Source organism: Emys orbicularis, chromosome 1 (assembly GCF_028017835.1).
Source record: "Emys orbicularis isolate rEmyOrb1 chromosome 1, rEmyOrb1.hap1, whole genome shotgun sequence".
NCBI classification, from domain to species: Eukaryota; Metazoa; Chordata; order Testudines; family Emydidae; genus Emys; species Emys orbicularis.
Genome location: NC_088683.1, coordinates 98,985,088 through 99,012,494, shown reverse-complemented (window position 1 = coordinate 99,012,494; position 27,407 = coordinate 98,985,088). Strand labels below are relative to the sequence as shown.

Here is a 27,407-nt window from a genome sequence, read left to right as displayed (position 1 = left end):
TGGAAAATGTGCTGAGGGGAAGACTGTGTAATCCAGACCTGGTACAAGCCCTTGACATGTGGTTTGGAGCTAGCCATCAACCTGAGCTGGCCAGGGCACAGCTAAGAGCTAGAAAGAGAGGGAAAGAAGAAACCCCATCTGAACTGGCAGAGGGCCTGCAGAGACTTGTGTTCATGGCATATCCAGATAACACCAAGGCCTTTTAGGATAGGCTGGCAATGGACCAATTTATAGATCTTCGGCGGGACTTGGACTTGCAGATCAAGATCAGCAAAAGGAGGCCAAAGACACACTGAGAGGTTGGGGGAATTGGCCGCAGAATTTGAATATTTTCTTGCAGCACTTCACCAGACAAGGAAGGAAGCATCTGCTAGTGAGGAAGAGGGAAACTGCTTGCCATGTGCCCTGTAAGTACAGCTCTGCATCTGATGTGTCTGATGAAAGAGGGGATTTTAATCTGGTTTGTGACCCTATCGAATGATGACAAAAACTGATACATTTGGTTTGTAAAAGAAGAGAAATTGACATGTATGCAAAAATTAAAGGAAACGGTTCAGTTAAACGCTGGTACTGTGACAAAACTGGCCACAAAAAGGATTGTTATAAATGTCAGGCAGACCAACACAGACTGCCACAAGTGGCTAGTGAAAGTCTCTCTCTCGCTCCCAGTTTGGGGAATGGGGATACCCCAAGCTGAAAGGGCAAAGCTTGGTGTAGGTACCAGGATCAGCCCCACCATTTTTGTTTAGATGTGGGCATTTGAACAACGTGGGAGTTTGACTACAGTAGGATCTGCAAAATGCACAGCGGTGATTGACACTGGCTCAGACACAGCCGTTTTGGGAATCAGGGTTCCAAAACCGAACCACCTAACTGGTTTCAAGTGGAGACGGTGACTGGGGCAAGGGCACCTGTCCCAAACTGGGTTTGAAGAATGGACCTCTGGAATTCGAGCAAGAAGTCTGAGTGGCTGACATAGTGCATGAGCTCATAATTGGCTTGGATTTCATTATGGCTAATGCCTGTGGAATCAGTGCCAGGAAAGGTGACTTACGAAGTCAGTCTGTGGAAATTGCCCTTTAAAGATATGGGCCAGGCAGGTGAGACAAATGGTGTGTAGGCAGTTGATTTGCAGTGAGTGAACTGTCCTGCCCCCAGGGGCAGAAACCATTATAACAGGTACATGCTGTAGTAGCTTTCCAGCAAGGGAGTGGTTGAAACCTGTTCTGAGTCTCAGGGAATTCTTAGCTGCTCAAGCTCTTGTGAATCAACAGCCAGGAACTGATTTCTGTTCATTTGCTGAATGTTTCTGACAAGCAGCAAATAGTGAAGAAGGGAAACTGTTTAATTGGCCCTCAGGGTGTGATTTAGCATTTTCAGAGCTGAGAAAGGCTCTGGTGATGACTGCTCCTGTCTTGGCCTATCCATGTTTCAAAACCCCTGTCATGCTGGACACAGATGCTAGTGCTTATGGTATGGGCGACAGAGCTTCAGTTTGGCTCTTCCCACCCTCCCTCCCCCCCAGATCTGAGAATATAGCTGTGGAAGTTGAGGCTGGAAAAGTTGTTACAGAGGTGAATCCCCCATTCAAACAGAATAAGCAGGGGCTGGTTCAGCCAGAAAAGTCCACAAAAACAACAGGCATCCCTTCCGGGGCTGACTGAAAGGGGTCCTCTCCCTGGTTGTTTAAAGAAAGACCATAGTGGAGGGGGGGGTGTGAAAAATCTGAGTGGGATACTGGATGGGAATAAAAAGCAATTTGGACTGGTGATGTGAAAACATCTAGACAGAAGGCCACTGTACCTATATAAATCATTAACCTTGTATCACTTTTAATTTGCTAAACTGTTTATTTGCTTTCTGTTTGGGATGGGTCATACAGGGCGTCACCATTTTGGGGCATCATCAGGATGATGGGCAGAGCTAAAATGGGGGGAGTGTTATGCTGAGGGGTACTGGTGGCTTCCCTCACAAACCTCTTTGAGTGTGAATACGCCCTTCAGTTAACATAACTGTCAGGATGAGTTAATCAGAAGCTCCCCCACAAAAAGGGGTTTGTGAACCCACAAAAGGGGTTTGTGAACCCACCCGGGAGTTTGGACTAAGTGGGTGGAGGACTTTTGGGGGAGGAGGGGCAGGCTGAAAAGAATGTTCTTTGTGCTGTGAGCAAAAGAAGCTATCTGATTCCTTCTGCCTTCAGAGACACAGAACTTTGTACATTCTTTGTAAATAAGCAAAACTGAACCAAATAAATCCCTGTCACCGATTTCTACATGGATGATATTTTCATCCTCTGGACAGACAATTTAAACTCTCTCGCAGATTTCAACCACAACTACAACTACCACCACCCATCCATTAAACTCTCTCTGGGACTCTCCCACACTAGCATCAACATGCTAGACACCACGATCGGCTTCAACAATGGAACCGTACAGACAGCTATATACAAGAAATGCACGGATCGCCACACCTACCTTCATAGATCTAGTAACCACCCCAAACATACCAAGAAAGTTATCTACAGCCAGGCACTCACATACCGCAGAATATGCTCCGGGATATGCACCTTAATACACTCAAAACCGCCTTCACCAAACAAGGACACTCCACCAGAGAAGTAAATCACATCATGGAACAAGCCACCTAAATACCTTGAGAGAACCTGCTTCAATACAGAAATAAAATCCCCTCCCACCACACACCCCTAACTGTCACCCATCACCCCACACTGGAGGAAACCATACAGGGTATCATCAATCAACTATAACCATACTTGATGGAGACCCCATCCTTAAAAAAATCTTTCCTGAACCCCCTCTTCTGGCCTTCAAACAATCCCCCCAACCTCTCCAAGCTCATCATCAGAAGCAAGCGCCCCTCAGACCAGGACGCACCAACTCAAAGTGGTATTAGACCCTGCCAGAACAATAGATGCAAAACCTGCAGACATATCTCCATTGCTACAATGATCAACACCCCTCATAACACACCTATCAAGATCCATGGGTCCTACACATGCCTATCACAACATGTGGTGCACTAACTGCCCCAATAACAATTATGTGGGTGATACCAGACAATCACTACGCTCTGTAATGAACTCACACAGGAAAAGGATAAAAACACCACATCACAGGTGAGTGAACACTTTTCTCAGAGCGGTCACTCAATATCTGACCTTATCAGTCCTCACTCTCAAAGGAAACCTGCCCAACACCTTCAAAAGACAAGCCTGGGAGCTTAAATTCACTACTCTGCTAGACACAAAAAATCATGGACTGAACAGAGACACTGGATTATTGCAACAATCTGGAACCCACTAACAACACACACCCCAGCTGCTTTTTTCTCCCCCCACCCCACCTTCCTTTCCTCCCTGTGACTCGGAGGGGTGCAGTTATGTTATAGCCATGTCAGTCCCAGGATATTAGAGAGACAAGGTGGGAGAGGTAATAGCTTTTATTGGACCAACTTCTGTTGTTGAGAGAGACCAGCTCTCCAGCTTACACAGAGCGCTTCTTCAGGGCTGGGAAACTTACTGACAGGACAGATCCACACTACAGACTTGCACTAGCACAGCTCTGCCATTGGCTTAATAATTCCACCTCCACGAGGCGTCTTTACCAGAAGCACTTCAGCGCCTCACCCACCTTATCCCTCTAATACCCTGGGACTGACAGGGCTGCAACATCACTGCAAACACCAGTTTCTGCTCTCAGCTGGAACGTCCCCGGGGCCCCAAACTTGACTAGCTGCTCAGGTTGAAAGGGGGCAGCACTATATTTCCATTGCCAAAAATCTAAGCTTTCCTTTTAAGAAAGAAAAATATGTTTCTAACCCCCTTGATTGTGGAGAGAATGTTCCATATGTGAACTGAGTTGAAGGCATGCAGTGCTGTCTGCCTGAGTGTGCAGAGAGCCTGAAACAAGGACTCAGGGGGGTGAAATCTGCTGGCCTCTATTCATCTGATTGGAGTATCAATTTTAAAGTCCAGTGATGATGATGCTTTGTCAACATTAGCTATTTAATGGCTGGTCATTTTAGGGGATGGAATGGGGGTAGGGGTGGTGGGAGTGAAGCCAGTTGGGTTGGCATTTGGGAATTGCTGCAGGGAAGGAAATGCAGAGGAAGGAACAGAGGAGATTCACAAAGACAGGGAAGGGAGAGAGAGAGAGAAAGGCGATGGGGAAGGAAGAGAGACAAAGGGCGGGAATAGCGGTGATCTAAATAGAAGCAGATTTTCTCCATAGTGAATGCAACAAGAAGGCATTGAATAAATAATAAACAGCTGGATTCTCCCCTTGATCCCTTTGCAAGCCCCTGCTGACACCAGTGGCCTTTGTGGGGAGCACATTCACATAGGAATAAGTTCAGCCCTCTCCCCAGATGAGTCTGATCCTCTGTTCTTCAGCCTGTACTGGAATGGAGAGGGAAAGGGGGTTCTCGCCTCTCCCTCTGACACTACTCCGTCCTTCCTTTTCTCAGGCCACATTAAATCTCTTCTTTTCCCTCTCCTCTCTCAGTTTCAAGGAGCCAGAGGGCCGTCTACAGAGCCTCCAAGACACCTGCAGCCAGCTCCCCCAGGACAACTACAACAATCTGAGGTAGGGGACAGAGATCCATCAGTCTCTAGGCTTTGCACTCTGCCCAACTCCGTAGTATCGCAGTGCCTCAGCTGGTGAATGATCCCCTGTCTTCTGAGACCAGGGGCTAGAGTCCCCAAAGCACCTTGGCCTCAGCTTCTGCATGGCTCCCAGGCAGCCAGAGACCAGGATGGGGGGTGGGGGAATCCTAAGCTGAAGTTTGGTGTGTTATAGTGCACAATGCCAGCCCCTCAGACAATGGGCGCAGCCTTTGCCGTGCCCCCTGCCAACTCCGGGAGTGGAACCCTGCTCTCTTGCACGCAGTGGTGTAGCCAGGATCCAAGAGCAGGGGGAGCAAACATAAAAAAGGCGCCCCCCCTTGGCTCCTCCTCTGGCCACTCTGCGCCCCCCCCTCCTTGGCTGGCTCCTCCGGCTGTGCCGTCCCCCCTTGGCTGCCGGCCGCCACGCTGCGCCCCCCCCCTTGCTCCTCCGGCCACGGCTGCTGGCTGTGCTGCGGGCCGCCTTGCTACGCCCCCCCTCGCTCTGTCTCCTCCGGCCGTGCCCGCCGCCCCGGCCCATTGGCTGCGGGCCGCCCTGCTGCGCCCCCCCTCGCTCCCCCGGCCGCGGCTGCGGGGCCCGGACCGCCCTGCTGCGCCCCCCCTCGCTCCCCTGGCCGCGGCTGCGGGGCCCAGGCCGCCCTGCTGCGCCCCCCCTTGCTCCCCTGGCCGCGGCTGCGGGGCCCAGACCGCCCTGCTGCGCCCCCCCTCGCTCCCCTGGCTGTGGCTGCGGGGCCCGGGCCGCCCTGCTGCGTCCCCCCTCGCTCCCCCGGCCGCGGCTGCGGGGCCCGGGCGCCCTGCTGCTCCCCCCCTTGCTCCTCCGGCCGCGGTTGCCGGCCACGCTGTGGGCCACCATGCTGCGCCCCCCCCCCCCTCGCTCTGCCTCCTCCGGCCGCCCCCGCCGCCCCCTCATTGGCTGCCGGCCACGCTGCGGGCCGACCTGCTGCGACCCCCCTCGCTCCTCCAGTCGTGCCGCCCCCTCCCCATGGCTCCTCCAGCCGTGCTGCCCCCCCTTGCCTGCAGAAGGTCAGTGCCGGCCAGCACGCCGCTTTTTAAAAACATGCTGAGGGGAAGTGGCTGCTTCCCCTGCACCCCACTAGCTACGCTACTGCTTGCACGGCACTCACACTGAGACCAGGGTCTGGTCTCCACGCTTTTGGCAGCCCCACTTGTTCTGAGGGAGAGAGAGAGAGACCCAGTTGGGAATCCCAGTCTCCCCGTGTGGCGATGCAGAGCACTGATTCCTACGGCCAGGAGGGGCGGCATTCCCCTGATATTTACTAACCCCCTGCCTTTTGCAACAGGTATTTGATCCGGTTTTTAGCTAAGCTGGCTGAACATCAGGAAGTGAATAAAATGACCCCTAGCAACATCGCCATCGTCCTGGGCCCCAACCTGCTGTGGTCACAGCAGAGCACAGGGTAATGCATGAGACTCCCCAGGGGGTGATCCAGGGCAGAACCTCTCCACTGTTGTGAGATGCTACCGGTGTGGTGCTTCTGCTTTCTCCTGTTGATATCACTCGGCTGCGTGCGTGTGTTCCCTCTGTGTGCTGCCCCAGCTCTGCGCAGATAGCTGACACAGCAAACCCGACGAGAACCCCCAATAACCACAGAGTCTAGTAAGATGCAAAATCACGTCGAGTAGGTTTATTGCGACCTCGGACACAATTGCAGTTCCCTATAGGTTTCTGAGCCTAACTCAGGGCATACTACGAGAAAGTGCCTTTTGGCAAGGACCCGGCTCAGTGGCGGGACTTTCCACTGCCCCCGTGGCCGGACAAAGACACCACCCCAGGGATACATTTTTATACACGGGTACAAACAAGTTACACATCACTCCTGACGTATTGAGGTGCAACCCCTTCACGTAGTAAGGTATAACCTCCCTACGTAGTAAGGTGCCGCCTCGCACCTTGTACATGTTGGTTCGATCAAAACAACTCTATCCATCATTTTACCCTTTTGCCCCTGTCATTGGGATGGGTCGGCCTGTTCCATGTTATCTATGAAATGTTCCGGTATAGTGTGTCTTGGTACCATGTTTATACTTTAACTATGCTAGGTGAATATACATTTATGCAACATCAGCCCTTTCCTTGCCAGCTTCTGTGAGCAGGGCCTGCCTCTTGCTCACAGCTTAACTTTGCTTTATGTTAGCAAAGTCCTGACCATTACTTTAGTTCAGGCCTCAGGCCTCATACTGAGCCTTTATCAGGGCCTTCACTTACTACATCCACCACCACCTCTGAATGTTTCCTCTACCAGCCTCCCCACAAAATAAGTGCTGTGGCCGGGAAGCAGCACCAGCCCTGGCTGAGATTTATTAACCATCAAGGGCAGTTTGAGAACTTTTAAAGAAAGGGATTTTTTTTAATACCAATGTTCCATAGAGCTCAGTACTGACTGGCAGCACCTGCTGCTATTCCCATCCAACACTCCACTAATGTACCACACTCCTGATCTCGCCCACACCCCGCTGTTCCAGTCCTAGGCCCTTGCCCCAGCTCTGCAAATGCACCCCAATCCTCACTGGATGCACCTCTTTCTGTTCCAGTCCTGCCCCACCAGCCAGCTGTACTAATGTACCTCACTCCTGGCCTTCATTGTCCTGCCCCCATCCCACACCTCAGCCTCTTCACCTGTCCTGACCTGCAAACACCCCCCGCTGATCAGCCCTCTCTCCCTCAGCTCTACCAATTCAACTCCCTGCTGACCTGCACCCCTCTGCCAAGCCTCGTCCCCCAGCACATAGCTCTGTCAATCCACAGGGGGTTTGTGCAAGGGGGGCAAATGTCTATTGGGGAGTGGCTGAGACCCAGCACGCTCGTGGCACATGTGACCTACGACAGGGCTTGAATCTTGGTTTTTTAAGGTGAAAGGGGCAGTGTGCTCATTGCACACAGCGCCACGTAGCCCCCACCTCAGAGCTGCATCCCTCAGCTGTGCTTTCTGCTGCGAACCCCTGGTGCTAATAGCACCCCACGAGTTTTTGACTAGCAATAAAATGGGATCATCCTGCTGCCTTCCATGATTCCCCTCCAAACAGGCCCCGTGTTCAGCAGACAGACAGTCGCAAGTGCTGTTGCCAGAGGAGAAGCAACAGCTCATTAACTGTCCATTTCTAGCTCCATCCTAACGGCTCCTCTCTCTCTGTCCCTCAGAGACCCGTTGCAGCTAGACATGGCCTCCGTGTCCTCCATCCAGGTGGTGGGCATCGTGGAGGCCCTGATACAGAATGCCGACGCTCTCTTCCCTGGAGGTAAGGCAATGCTGGTCTAGATCCTGGCTTCTCTTAGGGCAAGTCCAGTGGGGCCAGTGCTGTGATGCCAGTGTCGAACAGGTGGGAGAGAGTGCTGTTCAGAATCAGGCCCGGTGTGCTCAGAGTCCGAGATGAGAAGGGTACAAAGCCAAAGGAGTGAGCCACGCTGACATGAAGGGGTGTCCTGTCCAGGGCAGTTCCCTTCTCCTCCCCTGCCCTCGCTGGTAGGCTGGCGGCTGCAGTGCCAAACATGAAGAATGGTTTAAAGCCAGGCAAGTGGGAGATCTCCGAGGCAGTACAGCTGGGCTCCCCACCCAGCCCTCTCTTCAGGCTCACTGGGAAATTTGGGGTCCTGGTTTCAGAATTGGACAGGTGAGAACCAGGAGAAACCCTTGGTAGCCTCATATAGTGACAAAAGGCTGCCAAGGGGCTCCAAGCCGAGCTAACGTAGTGACATTGGTAGTGACCTGTCTTCTGGAGGGTGGCGTCCTTCTCTCACCCACTCCGCACTCAAGGCACCAGCCCCCAGGACCTGCTGTGCATGCTCTTGGGGGGCTGGGGGGCTCTTGGGGAATGATGTTGTGCAGGGTCTGGAGAGTCTATACTGATGGGCACTGTCTGTCTCCAGGCTGCGGGAGGATAAGGGGGTAGCTGTTCTCTGGAAGCTCAGTGTATTGTGATGGGGGCACTGCCTGCTCCCAGACTTGAGGCCAATACACTCGATACTCCTGGGGGATTCTGCGCCAAAAAATTAAAAATTCTGCGCACAATATTTTAAAATTCTGCATATCTTATTTGTCAAAATAACACAATGTAATCACACGTTTCAATTATTTCCGTAATTTGTTTCAAAACACCTGTCAGCCACCCCGCCTTCCCCATCCCCATGTGGCCCTGCACCCCTCTACCAGCTGTCCCCATCTGTCCCAGCACCCCCAATCCCATTCCAGCTCAATGCTGTCACCCTACTAGCTCCTGTGCCCCAGTCCCCTTCTGTCCCCACACTAGCCCTTCTGAACCCCCAATCTATGTGACCCTCCCAGCAGCCCCGTGTGCCCCTCACTGTCCGTCCTCCTGCGCCTTCCCCCCCATATCCTGTGCTTCCTCACCTGGCTCCACAGGCAGGGCACTGTGAGGAAGGCAGCCACTGCCCACTCCCTCTCCATAGCTGGCTGCTCCAGCTCTGAGCCAGCTGGCCTCTCTTCTGGTGTCACAGCAGCCACTGGTGGGCAAAAGGTGTAATTGCAGTGCCTCCCTGGCAAAATGTATTTTCTGCGGGGGACATGAATTCTGCATGGGCGCAGTGTCGCAGAATTCTCCCATGAGTAATTTGAGAAGAAGAGAGTGAGGGGTCCCTGTGGGTAGGTGAGTGGGTTCTGCAGGATGGTCTGTGTTGGCTGTGCTCTCCCAGGACACAATCCAAAGCCCATTGGAGTCAATAGGATTCTCCCAGTGACCTTTGGATCAGGCCCCTAGCACTCTGCATGGGATGGCTTTGCTTTGGGTCTGGGGAGTGTCTGTGCAGACACCAAGGAGGGTGCTTCTGTGCCGCATTAATTCACTTTATTTCTTTATTTTTTAAAGAGATAGACTTCAATGTTTCCGGCATGTTCACTCCCCCCCCGGAGATCAAACCCAGTGAAGCCCCTTCAGTGGAAGAGCCCTCGTCTCAGCCCCTTCCTGCCAGCGCTCCCTCTCTAACACCTGGAGAAGCGTAAGTGTCTGGCAGTGAGTGAGGCTGTGCTGTTCTGTCTGTCCCCTGCCCGCTGCAGAGAGACGGGGTCCCCACATCATAGCCAGTGGCATCTTCTGTAGGCGACTCTAGATACTAACTGAATCTTCCTCCCTTACTTGGAGGTTTGGCACGCACAGCCCCCCACCAGAAGAGAGAATGCTTCACAGTGCCCCGATATGTGCTTCCTCTTGAGGCAGGGCAAGAGGAAGGATGGTCCAGCGTTAGTGTTCTAGCCTGGGATTCAGGAAACGTGGGTTCAATTCTTGGTTCTGCCATAGACTCCCTGTATGACCATGGGCACCTCACTTAATCTGTCTGCAAAATGGGGATAATGGTAGCGCCCTATCTCATAGGGGTGCAGTGAGGCTCAGTACATTGATGATTACAAAGGCACTCAAATGCTATGGTAAAGGAGGTCATATAAATAGGTCCTACGATAGTGATGTTCAGTATCTTCTCCTTTTCTCTCTGTCCCCCTCCCTCAGTGTCCTGGATAAGCTGCACTGCTGACCTATGTTAGTTGTATAGCTGCCTCTGCATCCCACACCATTGTCTCCTAGCTATATCCTACCTGGGTGTCTGAGAGGGGAACCCTTTGCCACCAGTGTCACAAGAGGAGAGCTCCATCTGCTTCCCCAGTGACGTGTGTCTTTAGCACGGTCACCCTGCACCAGTAACTGCTCACCCCATCCCACCTCCCGCTCTGTACGACTCATCCAACCCCAGGCAGCTAACAGCATGATCAGATGCTAGGTGTGTCACCCCATGTGCCGGCCGCATTCACATGATGTCTCTCTGGCAGACACATGTATTTGAGGCCCATAGTTCAGGGTTCCGGCAGATGTGATTACAGAGACCTGACTTGCCCTTTCCCCACAGCAGGAGAGACCCCGAGACGTCCTCTGGACCAGTCTCCCCAAAGGCGACCAGAACTTCTCCTGTGGCTGTGGGCCCCTCGGCTGATGACACCACACGCAAAAGTAAGTCTGGCAGGCTGACACACCTCAGTGCGTACCGTCTGTCTCGCTTCCGGTGCATGGCCCAGGCACCGACATGCTGCCGATGGAGCTGCAGCTCAGTCTGCTGAGGGGTATGCCTCAGCTGGGCGAGGCCCACACTGGGGTACGTTGGTATCAGGGTCCTGCCTGAGTGGCACCACCAGTGCTGGCCCCCATCTCGCCCTGTTCCAAGGTTTGGCTTCCCCTCACCAGCCCTGCTTGTTCTGGGAGTGAAAGGGATACTGGCAGGTGATCAGGGCCGGCTCCAGGCACCAGCGAAGGAAGCAGGTGCCTGGGGCGGCCAATAGAAAGGGGCGGCACTCCGTCCGTTATTGGGGCAGCACGTCCTGGTCTTCGGCAGCAATTTGACAGCAGCTCAATCGGGTTTTTCTTTTTTTTCTTTTTTTCTTTTTTTCACCGCTTGTGGGGGCAAAAAAGCTGGAGCCGGCCCTGCAGGTGATAATGTCGGGGACTGTCTCTAAGCAAGGCTATGACGCAGAGATGTGGGGAAAGGGGCACTGGCCCGGGGACTTGAGCTGGTCCTGGCTGGGCATATTGGGATATAACACGCAATATGGAACTGGGAGCATTTATCGAGCTGGGGCAGGTGAGCTCTGGCTGTTGGGCTTCTCTCCTGCCATAGGACTAGCCTCTGTCATGCCACAGACGTCCCTAAAGCAGTTTGACTTGTGGCCCAACTGGTGCAAACAGAACACCATTGTGGGGCATTAATGACTATAAGCCTCTCAATTTACCCATCCTGCCCCTTCTGTGGAGGCAGCAAGCTCCTCCCCTGGCCGTGGGGAGGGTCTTGGCATTCTGCACTGGTGCCTCTGGCCAAAGCTGCTACAGGCAGTCCCCTAATTATTTGTGGGGTCCCTGTCAGGGATTAGGACCCCATTGGGCTGGGCATTGTACGAATACATCATGGAGAGCTGGATCCTGCCTTGTTCAGTTCAGACTGGCTGGAAGGGGAGGAACTGTGCCATGGGACTTGGGCATGGGAGTACAGGATGGGAGAGCCAGGAGTCAGGCTGCAGACCTGCCATGTAGGGACCGTATGGATGGAAAACAAGCTGGTAAAAGGAGTTTTGTTTCCCTGTTTGCTTTGCAGTGAAGCGAGCTGCCCCAGTCCGACCCGTGGTGCCCCCACCACAGGTGCAGCCTCGAACCCAAACTCCCACACCTCAAAACCCACCTGTGCCTGAGAGCACTGCCATCCCCAAAGTCTTCCCTCGCCGAACGGTGAGTGGGTCTATGCGAGCTCCCGCTGTCCCACCTCCGCTTCCACCCCAGCCTGCCAGACGCCAGAGTCGAGGTGCTCCGCTGTCCCCAAAACCGCCACTGACCCCCAAGTTGCCTCCAGACACCATGAGGGATGAGGGCTCTGCAGCGGGCCAACCTCCTGCACATAGCGACAGTACAGAAACCACTGCAGACTGCACCCCAGAGGTAGAAGAGCCGGAGGAGCCATCATATACAGGAGGGCCAGGCTCTTCAGCCATACCCCAGCCAACGGTCCAGTCCCCAGAAAATGACTGAGACTCACTGGAAGCTTTGAAGGCATCAGTTCTGCCTGCCTGCCAAGGATCCAGGGAGGAGGAGGGAAGTGGGACTGGTGCTCCTCCAGAGTCCAGCACACCACATCCGTCAAAAATCTATCTAGCAGCTCAGGTGGGACCTTGTGGAGATGGACCAGGATGATCCATGAGACTGTTTCCTGGGAAGGTAGTTGACACATCTCCAGCCTTGAAAGTGTTCCCCTCTCCTCCATGTGCTTCCCTTATCTCTCTTCCCAACACTCCCTGCATGTGCGTCTCTGTGCTTTCCAATCTCTCCCTTGAAATAGGGAATCCCACTCTTCCCACTGCTTCCCTAGTCTCCTTATTGGCACCTCATTGCCTATGCCTTCCCAAAAGTACCAGTGAACTTGCTCTTTCCTCTCCAACTACCAGAAACTTTCCATAGGAAGACACAAACTCCAGCTCCTGGAGTTCTAGGATCCTGCCGCAATCTAAGGAGATAGGGGATCATTAGATGCTTATCTAGCATTCCCCTTCTAGCCTTCCCAAATGATTCTGCTTCATTCAACTAATCTCAGGTTTCATAAATCCCCTCTCGCACTTTCAAAGGACCCTGCAGACTCTAGAGAGCAAGGAGTTCACGGCTCTTCCTTCTTTTTAAAGACTGGATTTCAGTTACAGGAATCTCGTCTGTATCCAGAATGGTTTGGAGCCATTCAAAGCATAGCCAGAGAAATGGAGCGTATGCACTGAATTGCAACTGATTCACACAGCAGAGGCCATGACTGAGATGAGTTTCCAATGAATGAGGTTTGGATACACAGGGTTGTTCTGACGTTTTCTACGTATGCAATGCAATAATTCTCTACCTTTGGGACCAACTTTGCCTTCAAATGAGTTCTGATAAACTCCTCCCACTAAGAATCTCTGACATTGACATAGTGAGGTTTGGGGTAGGACTATTTTTTTAACATGTTGCTGATAAGTTATTTAAAGACTTGGGGCCAAATTTATAGTTGGTGTAAGCAAGCACGACTTAACTAACTTCAGTGGGTTGATCAAGTCTGCATTCATCAAGTCTGAATTTGATCCTGGGATTGTACGTGAGAAAACCCAGTAAAATAAATGCAGCTTTCTGTCTGTTGTGTTTTGCGGTATCTCACAGTTTCCTTTGGTAATGTACTTTTACAAATATATATGTACATATATTTTAAAGAAAAAGTCTCAACTTTGTCACACTTAATTCTTGCAGGACTGATCCCTTCCTTCCCTTTGCTTCTCCACCTCTCTTCTCGGAGAATACTAGGAGGTAGGAGACCATCCCAGCACTGAGTTAACAATGGGTTCCCCCATCCCCACCTGCAGTTTTCCCCTGGCCTCTGGGAATACAACAGCATTTAGTTCTCTACAGTGCATGAAAATCACATAAGCTCTGGGTTTTCTCTCCTCCTAGGCAAGCCAGAAATTATTACAACTCTTGGGATAGGCGGGGTGGTGGTGGAAAATCCTGTTTAAAGTGCAGGATACAGGACTGACCCATAAGAATTGGGATGGACAGTGCACCCTAAATATGGTCCTGGAAGGTACCAGCTGGGCAGCTTGGGTAATATTACAGTCACCATGGGTTAGAACTGTTAGATGACTAATGGGGGCAGGTCCCAGCCTCCTGTGACCTCCCATTCCCCACTCCTAACGTTTCTTCCTGCCTTTATGTATATGGGCCAGCGGCCATCACCTCTGAGAGGGCCTATGGTTCTAGGGGGTGGAAAATCACAGTATGTGTGGGTGCTTGGTCCATGGAGGGAGGGGAACAAAAAGGTGAGAGGTGACTGCTTAGTGGGTCCATAAGGGTGGTTAACTGCATCCCTTCTGCGGGGCTACCCGGACTCCCTGGTTTGAGCTCTCTGGCAACACTCAGCCCCCAAAGAGCACTTGTTTCCTTCCGGCTGCTTTTGCTATGTGCCCGGCCAAGGGAACTGGCCAATTTAGTCTATGGATTTTGCCACTTGTGATCGCCCCATCGTGGCCAAGCAGCCGCCCCTGCAGGAGCATATCTAGCTACTTCCAGGGCCTTCCTTGTAGTAGCTCTGAGCACCCTGCGGCCCATTGGGGGCTGTAATGAGCTGGGGTGGGACGGAGGTCACAGCTGCTAGCGTGTAGGACACCCACCCCCTTGCTCTGCTGACTTGGCTATTCCGGGTGCAAGCCTGCGGGGGCAGGGGCTGCCCCCATGCTGTTTGTACAGCGCCTGGCACAGGGGTCCCCTCTCCCGGCCGCCCTGCTGCTTTAGGCGGCTTCTGCGGGCGGTGCCCAGGCGGCAGGTTGCAGACGAGTCGCGGCAGGGCCGCTGAGCTCAAGGAAGCCTCGCACTCCCCGCACAGCACGCGGCCCCGCGCACCGAGCCCAGCCCTATTGGCTGCGGCGGGCCTCTAGCCTCGACTCCCGCTTCGGCCGCGCTGTCCGCCTGCCAATCATCTTCTTTTGCCCCGCCTCTCTATTTTCTCGGGTATTATTAAATTAAACAGGCCTGTCACTCTCTTAGCCCCACCCCATTCAATTTTACGAGCATCTCATTGGCCGCTCGGTCACTGAAAGCCCCACTGGTAGCTGTCGTTTCACCCATTCGCCACCTGCTGAGCATTTTACAATATTTGATAGGCTAATGAGTCTGTCAATCTTTACTGCCCACGCCTTCTCGTTTATCTCCTGCTATTTGAGAGGCTAATGTAGCCGCCATTTTTGTTTTGCCCGCCTCCCTACAGCTTTCTCCCCCTGTAATAGGCTATGGCGGCTGGGGGTTTTCCGGCTTCTCGTTCAGAGAGGCGTGTGGACGGACGCTGATTGGCTCTGAACACCTATCAATTCTTTCCTATCTTCCCTCTCATTGGTCCTCGAGGAAACTCAAACACAATCCCTCCTTGAAAATAACAGGAGTACTTGTGGCACCTTAGAGACTAACAAATTTATTAGAGCATAAGCTTTCGTGGGCTACAACCCACTTCTTCGGATGCATATTCTTTCGGGTTGTAGCCCACGAAAGCTTATGCTCTAATAAATTTGTTAGTCTCTAAGGTGCCACAAGTACTCCTGTTATTTTTGCGGATACAGACTAACACGGCTGCTACTCTGAAATCCCTCCTTGCTGTCCCCGAGTCGCTTTTCCCCTCGCATGGGCGTGGTTACTTCTCCCTGCCCATCAAACCTGTCCGCACTAGTGATTGGACGCTGAAGACTCGCCCCCGATTGCGGTAGGGCTATCGCATTTATCCGTCACGCTTCCCCCACCTCCCGCGGTGATTGGACGGCACTGTCCAGCCCCTTCCAGGTGGGCGGGCCGCGGGCCTGCCCATCAGGCCGAGTGCGCGCGCTGATAGGTGGCGGCGCTTCGCCTAGCGGTGAGGTCATTCCCGCGGGAGAAAGCAGCATGGCGGCCTGCAGGCGGCTGAGCGGGGCGAGCGCGCGGGAGGTGCTGGGCCCGGCGCAGGGGCTGCTGTTCGATTGCGACGGGGTGCTGTGGACCGGCGAGCGGGCGGTGCCCGGCGCGCCCGAGCTGCTGGAGCGGCTGAGCCGCAGCGGGAAGGCCACGTTCTTCGTCAGCAACAACAGCCGGCGCTCGGTCTCCGAGCTGGAGCAGCGCTTCAGCCGCCTGGGCTTCCGCGGCGTGCGGGCCGAGCAGGTCTTCAGCTCCGCGCTCTGCTCCGCGCTCTACCTGCGCCAGCGGCTGCTGGGGGCCGGCGACGACGCCTGCCCCGGGCCCGGCCGGGTCTTCGTGCTGGGCGGGGAGGGGCTGCGCGGGGAGCTGCGGGAGGCCGGGCTGCGCCTGGCCGGGGAGGGCGACCCGGCCGGCGGGAAGGACGAGCCGCCGGTGCGCGCCGTGCTGGTCGGCTACGATGATCAGTTCACCTTCGCTAAGCTGTCCGAGGCCTGCGGCTACCTGCGCGACCCACAGTGCCTACTGGTGGCCACCGACCCCGACCCCTGGCACCTGCTCAGCGACGGGCAGTGCACCCCGGGTGAGAGGCCCGGGGGCTGCGATCTCCAGTTGGGGGGTCTGTGGGTCCCCCCGCTGCGGCCTCCAGGCGCCTAGAGACTCAGGCCTGCCCCCTGCTGGGTCTGGGGACCCCCCTGCCTGGGTGCTGCTCCTTCTCTTGTCACACTGAAGCTGCTGGGCTGAGCCCCAGGGTGTTCCCTGGGCAGATGCAGCTCTGGCAGTTGCCCTGATCGCTGGGGCTAACCCTGTGGGCCAGAAGGGAGTCGGATGGCTCAGTCCCTTCCTGAGAGTGACAGCCAAGGAGGCTTGGTATCTGTGGTGATGGGGCCATGTTACAAAAAAACACCTATCCCACTAGAAACTGCACCAAGAGCTTTAATTCATTTCCGTAGCCGGACTGGGCCTAGGGTGACCAGACAGCAAGTGTGAAAAATCGGGACAGGGGGTGGGGGGTAATAGGAGCCTATGTAAGAAAAAGCTCCAAAAATAGGGACTGTGCCTATAAAATGGGGACATCTGGTCACCCTAACTGGGCCAGGGACCTATATGTGAGAGGTGCCATGCCCCATCCCTAGTAGCCCCTTCAGATGGTGATGACTGACTGTGGTTCTCTCTCTTTATCTAGAAAAGATGCATCTAATCCTTAAACTTCACTGAACCACCAGTGGTGGTTATTTGTTATGGGGGCAGTGCCTAGAAGTGCCATTCATGAACCAAGACCCCATGGTGCTCGGTGGTGCACAAACCCACAATAAAAAGATGGTGCCTGCCCTTGACAATAAGGGCCTATCTCAAATAAGAGGGACAGTGCTACCCCTCAAACTCTGGGTATAAAGTGCACTGAACCTCAAAGAGGCAGGCAGGAGACCTTTGAATTCCACTGACTGGCAGGGATGCTAACTCCCTGTCTGTCCTGGGATAACAAGTGTTTGTTCTGAGTTTCTCCCTCCTGGCTGAGCCCCATAGTAGCTAAAATCTCATATTGATTTGTGAATGCCTGTTTCTCTCCTTCCCAGGGACAGGGAGTCTCATGGCTGCAGTGGAAACAGCCTCAGGGCGCAAGGCGGTGGTGGTGGGGAAGCCGAACACGTATATGTTCGACTGCATTGTAGAGCGCTTTGGTGTGGACCCTTCCAGCACCCTCATGGTGGGCGATCGGCTGGAGACAGATATCCTGTTCGGCAAGAACTGTGGGCTTGCCACGGTCCTGACCCTGACTGGTGTGTCCCGCCTGGAGGAGGCACAGGCCTACATGGCCAGCGAGAGCCCTGCTGCAAAGGACCTGGTGCCCAACTACTATGTGGACAGCATTGCAGACTTGATAGCAGGCCTGGATGAGTAGGGGGTGGGGTGGAGTGTGGGGGGGTTCCCAATCCTAGTCCAGATTTCCACCCATTCCCATTCTTCTCTCCCTTCTTTCTCAATTCCTGGTTCTACCCAGTCCATTATTTATGCATTTATTTTGCAGGGGGGCAGGGTGTGAGTAGTTGTCTTTCCTCCTTTATCCTGCCAAGAACAAAACTTGCCTGATAGAATCCTTCCCCTTCAGTTAAACCTGCTACCACTGACTCTAAAGGAGAACTGGAAGCCTTGTGTTAAAAGCAGGGCGGGGGCATGTGCAAGCCAAACCAGTGTCTGTTTGCTCCCCAGTGGGGTGAGGGCAGGCTGTCTTATTTTTCTTTTGTATATAACCAGTGGCGGCCTTTACTGCTATGCCCTCCACTCTCTGTGGAAGAAAGTGTAGGGAAAAGGCTCTTCTGGCCAGACCAGTGAAGTGTATCAGTAACGAACTGTGTAGCTTTTGCCTGTGTCTGATGGGTTGTGATCCCACTACTACAGTGGGAAAGGGATCAGTGTCCATACCTCACTGCTATTGTGTGGCTGTGCACGAGATAGCGTTGGTATTGTCAGTGCTGTGAACGTGCCACAGCCCTGGAAATCATTCCTTGCTGCTTTGTCTTTTTACAATTTTATTTATGAATTAACTTATTTATGGAAGTGTTTGTATAAATTATTGCTGATTGGCTGTGCCGGGGGTGGGGACGGTGCCTTTGGGCCCCACTCACTGCTTCTGTCCCATATTGTTGTGGTTCTTTGACACTCGCCATTTTTCAGTATATAATAAAGTGCGAGCGTGAGCTGGAATTGGCCTCCTTCATTCCCCCATCTCTGGTGGGCGGAGGGAGAGAAACACGACAAATGTAGGACTGAAATTAGGAGGTCTTAGTCGAGTTTCTAGGGGGCAGGAGTTGTTGGTCCTTCCCCCTTTAAGGACTGCGTGGATTATGCAGCGGGAACCCCTTTCTCGCTCTAAGACATGGGCGGGGGGGCATATTGGAAGCTTATGCTACTGCTGCCTGGCATGATGAAGGCCTCTGGTGGGTGGGGCTATCTGGCACCTTTAATAGCACTGCACCCATGCATGCTAGGTGTCTGAATTAGGCTTGGTTGGCTTGCATCTGAGGGTGGCTACAAGAATACAACCCAACCTCAGTGGATTGGCCATGTGATTCCACTGCCTCTTTCCTTCCCACTCTGGAGAAAGAGCGAAGTCTTGGCCACAGATCTTCAGGGCTCTGGCTGAGGAAGCATGACTCTGCCTCACGTGTGTGGATGCTGTGCCAGCTGCTAGTCAAATGGTTTTGTACCTTTCAGGCATCTGTAGCAACTCATCACGGTCTCCCAAATTGCTCCCGGCTCTTGTGCGCTGAGAGCTAAGATGAATGGAGCATGACTCTGAAGCAGTGCTTCTCAACCTATTTACCATTGTGGGCCGCATGTGCAGCTCTCTCTGTTACGTGGGCTGCATCTACACTATATATACTACCTCTATGGCCCTGAGAATGTCACATGGGCTGCAGTTGTGTGCTGATTGGGCTGCCTACGGATTGAGAACCACTGCTCTGAAGCACTGATCTCTCTCAAGGAAAGACTTAAAGCACCTTTTGAATAAAGCTTTTAACATTTTATGCTTCTCATCCACTCTAAATCTCAAACACTGGAGAGTACATGAAGTGTGAACCTCCATCTCTCCCCTCGAGGGGAGGTGGCCTCTTCAGCATTGTCATAGGATGCCCTGTGTGCTGCACCTCTTCAGTGGATAAACAGGTGTCCAGCATTTAGCCTGCACTCTGCGTTCTTGTAAATGAGAGGGGCAAGGTTGCTGCTAGCAGCAAAGGGAAGGAGGAAACTCAAGGAGTGTAAAGGGAGTGGCTGAAACCCCCTGGAGCTACTGATGTCTCCCTCCCCTGCAGTGACAGGGGTGCCTTGCTCCCAGGTGTGAATATGGCCATTGCCTGTGGTTGCTGGACCACCAGCATATTCCATGGCTTTACCACTACTTTTGATTCACTAAGCAGCCTCTTGCTGTGCAGCTTTTACTCTAAGGATTCTGGGTCAGCGCTTGGGCTGCTGAGGTGATGGGCTAGAGCCAGGCAGGCTGGTGATGCCTTGCACCACTCTCCCAGGGCTCATCACATCTGCTGCACAGTCAGCTACAGTAGGAGGACGTTCCAGTTACCCATCCCCAGGCATTGGCAGCAGCATTGTTGACGCCTTTAGGGACCTGCATTCAGCTTCAGGGCAGGGACATGTGTGGTGGGGAAGGAGGAGATGAGGAATGAAGTAAAGGTTCTCCCAGCTGCATTCAACCCTCAGTTTTGGTGCTTGTTTCTCTGACACCATCTTTCTGTACACAATAAGGGTGACTGTGTCAGACCTTGGTCTCCTATTCTGCCATCGCAGGGGTTTCCACAGGGACAGTTATGTGGGCACATGGAGGATTTACATTTCAGAAGTGACATGAGCTGACAGCTTTGGTGTAGTTCAGAGGTAGGCAAACTACGGCCCGCAGGCCACATCCTGCCTGCGGGACCGTCCTGCCCGGCCCCTGAGCCCCTGGCCCCGGAGGCTAGCCCTAGCCCCTCCCCGCAGCCTCAGCTTGCTCGCTCTGCCGCTGGCGCAATGCTCTGGGCGGTGGGGCTGTGAGCTTCTGGGGCAGTGCCTGACCCAGTCTCTGTGCTGCGTGGTGGCGTTGGTGTGGCTGGCTCCAGCCGTGTGGGGCAGCTGTAGTGCTGCCAGCCACCGGTGCTCCAGGCAGCGCGGTAAGGGGGCACGGAGCGGGGGAGTTAGATAGAGGACAGGGGAGTTTGGGGTGGTGGTCGGGGCAGGGGTGTGGATAGGGGTTGGGGGGGAACGGGGTTGAATGGGGGCAGGGGTCCTGGGGGGGCAGTCAGGAAAGAGGGCGGGGGGTTGGATGGGGCGGTGGGGGGGTGGATGGGGCGGCAGGGGTTTCGGGGGCAGTCGGGACAGGGAGAAGGGGTGGTTGGATGGGGCGGTGGGAATCTGGGGGCGGTTAGGGGACAGGGACCAGGGGTATGTGGAGGGGGCAGGAGTCCCGGGGGTGGAGGTGGGGGCTGGGCCACAACCCCCTCCCCTAACCGGCCCTCCATACAATTTACGAAACCCGATGTGGCCCTCAGGCCAAAAGGTTTGCCCACCCTTGTGCTACAAGAATAAAAGTGAGGGAAAGAAATGTCTTCTCCCTCTGTTTCCTTTCTGCTGAGCCTGACCTCCAGGGGAACACTAGTGTGAGCGGGGTTTGTGTGTCTCCTTATGAACTGGCCTAAGATCCCCATCTCATTACCCTAGTCCAGTAACTGTACCACACTGCTACCCATAGCAGCTGCACACCTTGCAGCAATGCGCTTGATGATGTTACTGCCAGCTGTCATGCAGGCTGATTTCCCTCCGCCTCTCTTCCTTTCCCCAGGGGGAAGTTGCGGGTGGATTTAAAATAACCCATTCTATTAGTCTGAGCTGTGCGTGAGGGTGATGAAAGGCAGGGTTAAAGCAGCAATGCACTTTCTGCTTGGAGGGGAAAGTGCAGAGCCTTGCTAACACCACTCCCCCCTCCTCTCTCCACAATTATCCCCGTGTGAACACAGGAGATAGCAGGAGGATACTGCCTGATGTATCCTCTGCATGGAGAGCCAAAGTACAGGGTACATGTGACCAAATGACCCAATCTCTTATCCATCTTCCCATGCCCCAGCCCGTGGAGACTTGATGCAACTCCCTCAGGGCCTCATCCACCCTGCTCCTTCAGTTGGCCAAAGGAGGGTTTGTCAGTGGAAAGCCACAGGAGGCTCCCCACTCTGCATGCACAGCTCCTGCTGAGCCAGGGGAGCAAACTGGGTTCTTTCACACAGAGCCCCTTTGGGGCCACAGCAAAAGGATGCTTTGCAGATTGCAAACATCAGATACCTCATCTCAACAACAGTGGTCGCAACCACCAGATTTGTGTTTCAAGAATCCCCTCCCTCCTTCAACAGTGGAAAGGCTGCAATGGCCCTGGCCACACCATCCCCATTACTGCAGACCAGCAGAGGGCAGCATGATGCATTGTGTTCCCAGCCTGCTAGTCTTCCCCGGCACTGGAACAAGACAAGCATCCTGCACACACCACCCCTTCGGGTCTGGAACCACCCTTCAGGAAGAGCAAAGAGACCCTTCTCTCTAGGGCACTGGTGGTAGCTTCGGTACTAAGTCTACCAAGAAGAGGACTGCTTAGCACCAAGGAGTACCAGTCCTACTAGCAACTACACCAGGGGCGGACAAACTTTTTGGCCTGAGGGCCGCATTGGGTTTTGTAAATTGTATGGAGGGCCAGTTAGGGGAGGGGGTCGTGGTCCGGCCCCCACCTCCTATCTGCCCACCCCCCAGGACTCCTGCCCCATCCAACCCCCCCTGTTCCCTGATGGACCCCCTGGAACCTCTGCCCCATCCACACACCCCTGTCCCCTGACCTCCCCCGGACCCCTGCCCCCCCATCCAGCCACCTCTTCTCCCTGTCCTCTGACTGCCCCTGAAACCCCTGCCCCTGACTACCCCCTGCCGCCCCATCCAACCCCCCCCGACTGCCCCCCCCAGAACCCCTGCCCCCATTCAACCCCCTGTTCCCCCCCAACTGCCCTGACCCCTATCCACACCCCTGCCCCATGACCACCACCCCGAACTCCCCTGCCCTTTATTCAACCCCCACGCTCCCTGCCTCTTTACCACACTGCCTGGAGCACCAGTGGCTGACGGCGCTACAGCCGCACCGCCCGGCTGGAGCTGGGCCACGCCGCTGCCACCACCGCCGGGCTCTGCAGCTGCGCTGCCTCAGGAGCTCACAGCCCCGCTGCCCAGAGCATTGTGCCGGCGGCGGAGCGAGCGAGCTGAGGCTGCGGGGGAGAGGGAACAGCGGGGGTGGGGCCGGGGGCTAGCCTCCCGGGCCAGGAACTCGGGGGCCGGGCAGGACGGTGCTGCAGGCTGGATGTGGCCGACGGTCCCACGGGCCGTCGTTTGCCCACCTCTGGGCTATGAGGTAGGGGCCTCAATTTTCTCTACGGTGCTGGTGGGGTCTATACATGCAGAGGGTCATGCAGCATCATTTGCAGTAATGCATGCAGACGGCGCACACACATACCTGCACTCAACTGAAGCATCTGGGGAGCAAAATCCAGCCTGTGTTGCATTAAGCCATGGGCATGTACAGGAGAATGAGCTGGGGGATTCTAATCCAATACTCGCCCCTAGAAGCCCATGAGGTGACATTCCTCTGTCTATACAGAGTAAAATGGGATCTTAGGCAGAAATTAGCATTCTTTACTGGGCCATCCGGTTAGTTCCCATGGGGCGGGGGGTATACATGAAGGATCTCAGTCACTGAGACTGCAATGAGCTGTGGCCATTTTAGTGAGACTTGTGCCCTTTAGTAGGTACTAAGGTCCAGATCCTCAAAGGTAGGAAATTCCATGTGAAATCAGTGTGTTAGGCACCTAAATACCTTTGAGGGTCTGGGCCTAACAGGCCCCCTCATTGGCAGCATCCACCACAAAGCCAACAGCAGCATGGGCCATGAAGGGTGAACTCCCTGCTAGTCCAGATGGATGGTTCCTCCAGAACAGGAGTGAGGCACCTTGGCTGGCGGGGGACGGTGTGTGTGGGAAGCTTGCACTGCCACTAACTGTTCTGTGTGTTAACAGAGCCGTCCAGGCAGTCGTGCTGACAGTCTGGCAAGTTTCGTAAGCGCTGAGATCAATGTAGGAGGCTGAGAATCCAGGGTTGATGTGCATTTGCCAAGCTATGCACAAGGGTGGCTAGGAGAGTGCAATCCAGCAAGAGGGTGGGGCCACCTCCTCCCGCTGGGGGTTGTGCTGTCTCCTCTCATTCTGGAGTACCCAGAACACCCTGGCCCCAGGCATGGAGCACTTTCCACTGCTAAAGGAAAGCCAAATGTAGTGGTTATGACAACTGCTGCTGCCTAAAAGATGTTTCAGCTGTTTTCAAATTGCAAAGCATCCTCTCACTGGGGAAGGTGCCTCAAGACAGGCTCTGCTGGACCAGACCCATCTCTCTGTTCTTGCTCAGTGGGAAGGAGCTGGGGTGAGGGGTATGGCAGGGAGAAATCTTGCCTCACTTCCCAGCGACAAGCCCTCCTGAGGAAGCTGTGTCGAGCTTGTCTGTGTGGTTGCAGGAGCATGTGGCAATGGGGTAAAGAAGGGGTCCTGTGGCTGCCCTCACCCCTTGCGGCGGTGTCCTATGTGGAGAATGAATTAGGAAGTGCAGCTTTCCCTCTCTTGCTGCCTCACATTTGCCTCTTTTGTTGTTTGCACTGGACTAGTTGTGGGACCTGATGCACAACCTCTGTTGTCAAGGCTGTCGGTGGTCTCAGTCCGCCTCCAAAGGGTGGCTATGCCACGTAAACCCCATTCACCGGCTAAGGCCAAGATCTGCCAAAGTTATTTGTGATTCTGGGTACCTAACTAGGGACCTGTGGCACCTTAGCAGGGCCCGATTTGCAGAGGCTGAGTGCTCAGCACTTTCTGAAAATCACGTCCCCTAAAGTTGTCTCAAGTTGGGTTCCTCTTAACCAAGGCATGCAAAATCGCTAGTCACTTCTGCAAAAAGAACAGGAGTACTTGTGGCACCTTAGAGACTAACAAATTTATTAGAGCATAAGCTTTCGTGGGCTACAACCCACTTCTTCGGATGCATATAGAGTGAAACATATATTGAGGAGATATATATACACACATACAGAGAGCATGAACAGGTGGGAGTTGTCTTACCAACTCTGAGAGGCCAATTAAGTAAGAGAAAAAAAACTTTTGAAGTGATAATCAAGATCGCTCAGTACAGACAGTTTGATAAGAAGCAAGTGTGAAAATACTTACAAGGGGAGATAGATTCAATGTTTGTAATGGCTCAGCCATTCCCAGTCTTTATTTAATCCTGAGTTGATTGTGTCTAGTTTGCATATCAATTCCAGCTCAGCAGTCTCTCGTTGGAGTCTGTTTTTGAAGTTTTTCTGTTTTAAGATAGCCACCCGCAGGTCTGTATCACTTCAAAAGTTTTTTTTCTCTTACTTAATTGGCCTCTCAGAGTTGGTAAGACAACTCCCACCTGTTCATGCTCTCTGTAGGTGTGTATATATATCTCCTCAATATATGTTTCACTCTATATGCATCCGAAGAAGTGGGCTGTAGCCCACGAAAGCTTATGCTCTAATAAATTTGTTAGTCTCTAAGGTGCCACAAGTACTCCTGTTCTTTTTGCGGATACAGACTAACACGGCTGCTACTCTGAAACTAGTCACTTCTGGAAAACTTGGCCCACTTGCCTCCCTTGGCGACAGTCTGAGCAGAAACGCTAAAGGTGGCTGGAGCTCAAGTGAATTCCCCATTCTAGCCTGTACGTGTCCCCTACAGTGGGGTTGCCAAGGGGTGATATATGGGGGAAGCCAGCAGTTCTGCTGTTTGTCCTGTGCATAGAGAGGACTCTCAAGTCCCCCGGACCACTGAACTGGTGCCTCTTGCCAAGGCCGAGCTCACTATGGAGCCCAGTGTGGGGATGGGGCAGACCTGCCAAAAGCAAGTTGGGGATCTGAGAATACAGCTGGTGGGGACAGGGCAGTCACTGCATCCAGCTGGGCCTCTTGCCATCTCCTCCCGCTGCCTGGCAACAGGGTCACCCTGCCCACAGGTGCTGGGGACTTTCCATTGCTGCAGGAGGCTTCTTCACCCTGCAAATGTAGCTGCTTTGCCACCCAGTGGTCACGTGACTTATCAGCTATTGTTGATCTTAAAAGCATCCTGCAGCTGCTAGAGACTGCACGGAAATTAGATGACATGAGATAAGGCCCCAGTTTGCTGTTCTATGTTGGTGCATTTACCCATCTCTTTCCAATGATGCACTCGCACGCTCACCCTTGACTTAACTGAGGCAGATGCAGGGCTGCATTCAGCTTTTATCGGCTTAGAACAGCTCTGTCTATGGGGCATCGTACGGTTGTGTTCACCCCTTTACTCCCGTGAGGTGCCGCTGCCATTCTCCATCTGTCTGTACATATTAAAGTGCAACCCTGAGCTGGCATTGGCCTTCTTTGGCTCCACTGGTTCAGCTGCTAGGAATGGAGAACTTCAGCTATCAGGGCGGCAATGAGCTGCAATGTTCACGTCCAAGGGAGATTGGTCCAGTGCTCGGCCCCCTTGTCTACATTCCTACCTCCAAAGCCCAGGGCAGAATGGAGCACAGAGGGGGAACTCCAGACTCATCCCAAAGGCCGTTCCTTCGCAGCAGGGCTGAGGCACATGGGCAGGGTGGTGTGCAGGGGAAGCTTGAACTGGCCCTGTTTGTTGTGTGTGTATACAGCAGCACAGGCACTAGGGCAGCACCTTTTACAAGTGCTGAGCTCAATTTAGACCCCTGAGAATGCAGGGCTGGGGTGGGTTTGCCAAGCGATTAGAGAATACGGCCTCCCGAGGAGTAGGCAGCGTCATCCACTGGTCTCTCCCAGGTGTCGAGTGGTCTCCCACACTTTGGTAACCAGGGCAGCCTGGCCATTGGCACTGAAGACAAGCCCTCACTGAAGAAGAGGCGGGACACTTCACACCACAACAGTGGTGGCTGTGACAACATCTGGGCAGATAGTTTTTCAGCATCTTTCAATCTGCATACTACATCCAAAGGGAGTGAAGGGCCCCATGCTGTTCTTCTGGGTTGGGGGTGCTGTGCAGGCAGATCGGGAGTGGCAAGGCTTAGCAACACGTCCCAGGAACACCCTCCCTCTGGCTGATGAAAGGAAGGGTGACATGCAGCCCTCCTTGCCAGACGGAGAGTCCTCCATGGGGGTGGGTGAGAGGGGAACTAGATGGGGTTTGACTAGATGCCTGTAGGGAGGGGCAGGAGGCACATGCAATGTATCTAATGTCCAGGAACCTGAGTGCAGCTATTTCTTGTACAGCCTCCCTTCCATCAGCCTTGCCGAGCCCCTTCCAGGAAAGAACCGTGCAAATCAGCCCTGCCAGGCACCTTCCAGGAAAGAGCAGGGCAAAATCCATCTGTTGAGCAGCTGGGCCCTGACATTTACATCTGTAAACAGCGGTTTTAGAGCTGTGGAGAAAATGAGACACAAATCAGTCCCCTGCCCACGGGAAGTGCCGTCTCCCAGAAGAGGTGCATTTTCAAGAGCGTGTTGTCATCCGCTCTGCCTTGGGGGTGGGAAGGGAGCTCTGCCCGGTGCTGGCTGGGAAGGGCAATGGCACACCCTTTGCTCTCCCAAACACACTGGTCCCAGGCCAGCCCTGGGGGGACACCCTGGAGTCAAGGCGATCACTGAGGAGGCCTGTCTTTTTCTTACACTATGGCAATGCGTGTGTAGCTTGGCATGCTCGTACAGCCTCACTGAATTGGGCCCATTCTTTCCCCAGCCACACTGGGGAACTCATGCCTCTCTCTCTCATTCTCTGGTAACACTGTTTCTATCATTGAGTCTGGCTGATTGTGTCCATGGCATAGAGTCAACCAGGCTCTCCTGCAGCTGCTAATTCAATTTCTATGGGCAGTCATATTCGGATGAGTCACCCCAGGGAGATGCAGCCAGGGACTGATTTTTATCACAGGCATCTGCTGAAAGCTCTGCCATTGGACTCGGTGAATTTGGGGGGGTCAGCAAAGAGGAGCCTGCGACTGAATATAAAAGGCAACAGCATTCCCACCCTTTTGACCCAGGAGTAGCTGATTCTTTCGGGGCTGGGAGTGTCTATTGCCCTGCAGCATGTCCGAGGTCCCCCTGCCCTCCCAAGCAGATCTCCACGTGTGCAGATCTCTGCCAATGCACCACAGCCCTGACCTGCAGCACCCCCACATCTTTGCCAAGGTGCCTCTCTCCTGCACTACAATACCTCCTGCTGTACCAATCCTGCCCTGC

The 27,407-nt window shown here is 53.9% G+C and overlaps 1 protein-coding gene across 1 annotated transcript in view; it reads left to right on the top strand.

The window, feature by feature from the left end:
* SH3BP1 (SH3 domain binding protein 1) overlaps positions 1-18,295 on the top strand; it is a 30,228-nt gene extending 11,933 nt beyond the window's left edge. Inside the window, exons 13-20 of the mRNA XM_065417674.1 lie at positions 4,527-4,607; positions 5,947-6,063; positions 7,806-7,903; positions 9,488-9,617; positions 10,518-10,618; positions 11,751-11,881; positions 15,485-16,172; positions 17,167-18,295. Of these exons, the coding sequence (XP_065273746.1) occupies positions 4,527-4,607; positions 5,947-6,063; positions 7,806-7,903; positions 9,488-9,617; positions 10,518-10,618; positions 11,751-11,881; positions 15,485-16,172; positions 17,167-17,492 (1,672 nt within the window). The 3' untranslated portion in view covers positions 17,493-18,295. The remainder of the gene's footprint in view (positions 1-4,526; positions 4,608-5,946; positions 6,064-7,805; positions 7,904-9,487; positions 9,618-10,517; positions 10,619-11,750; positions 11,882-15,484; positions 16,173-17,166) is intronic.
* Positions 18,296-27,407: the final 9,112 nt, after the last annotated feature.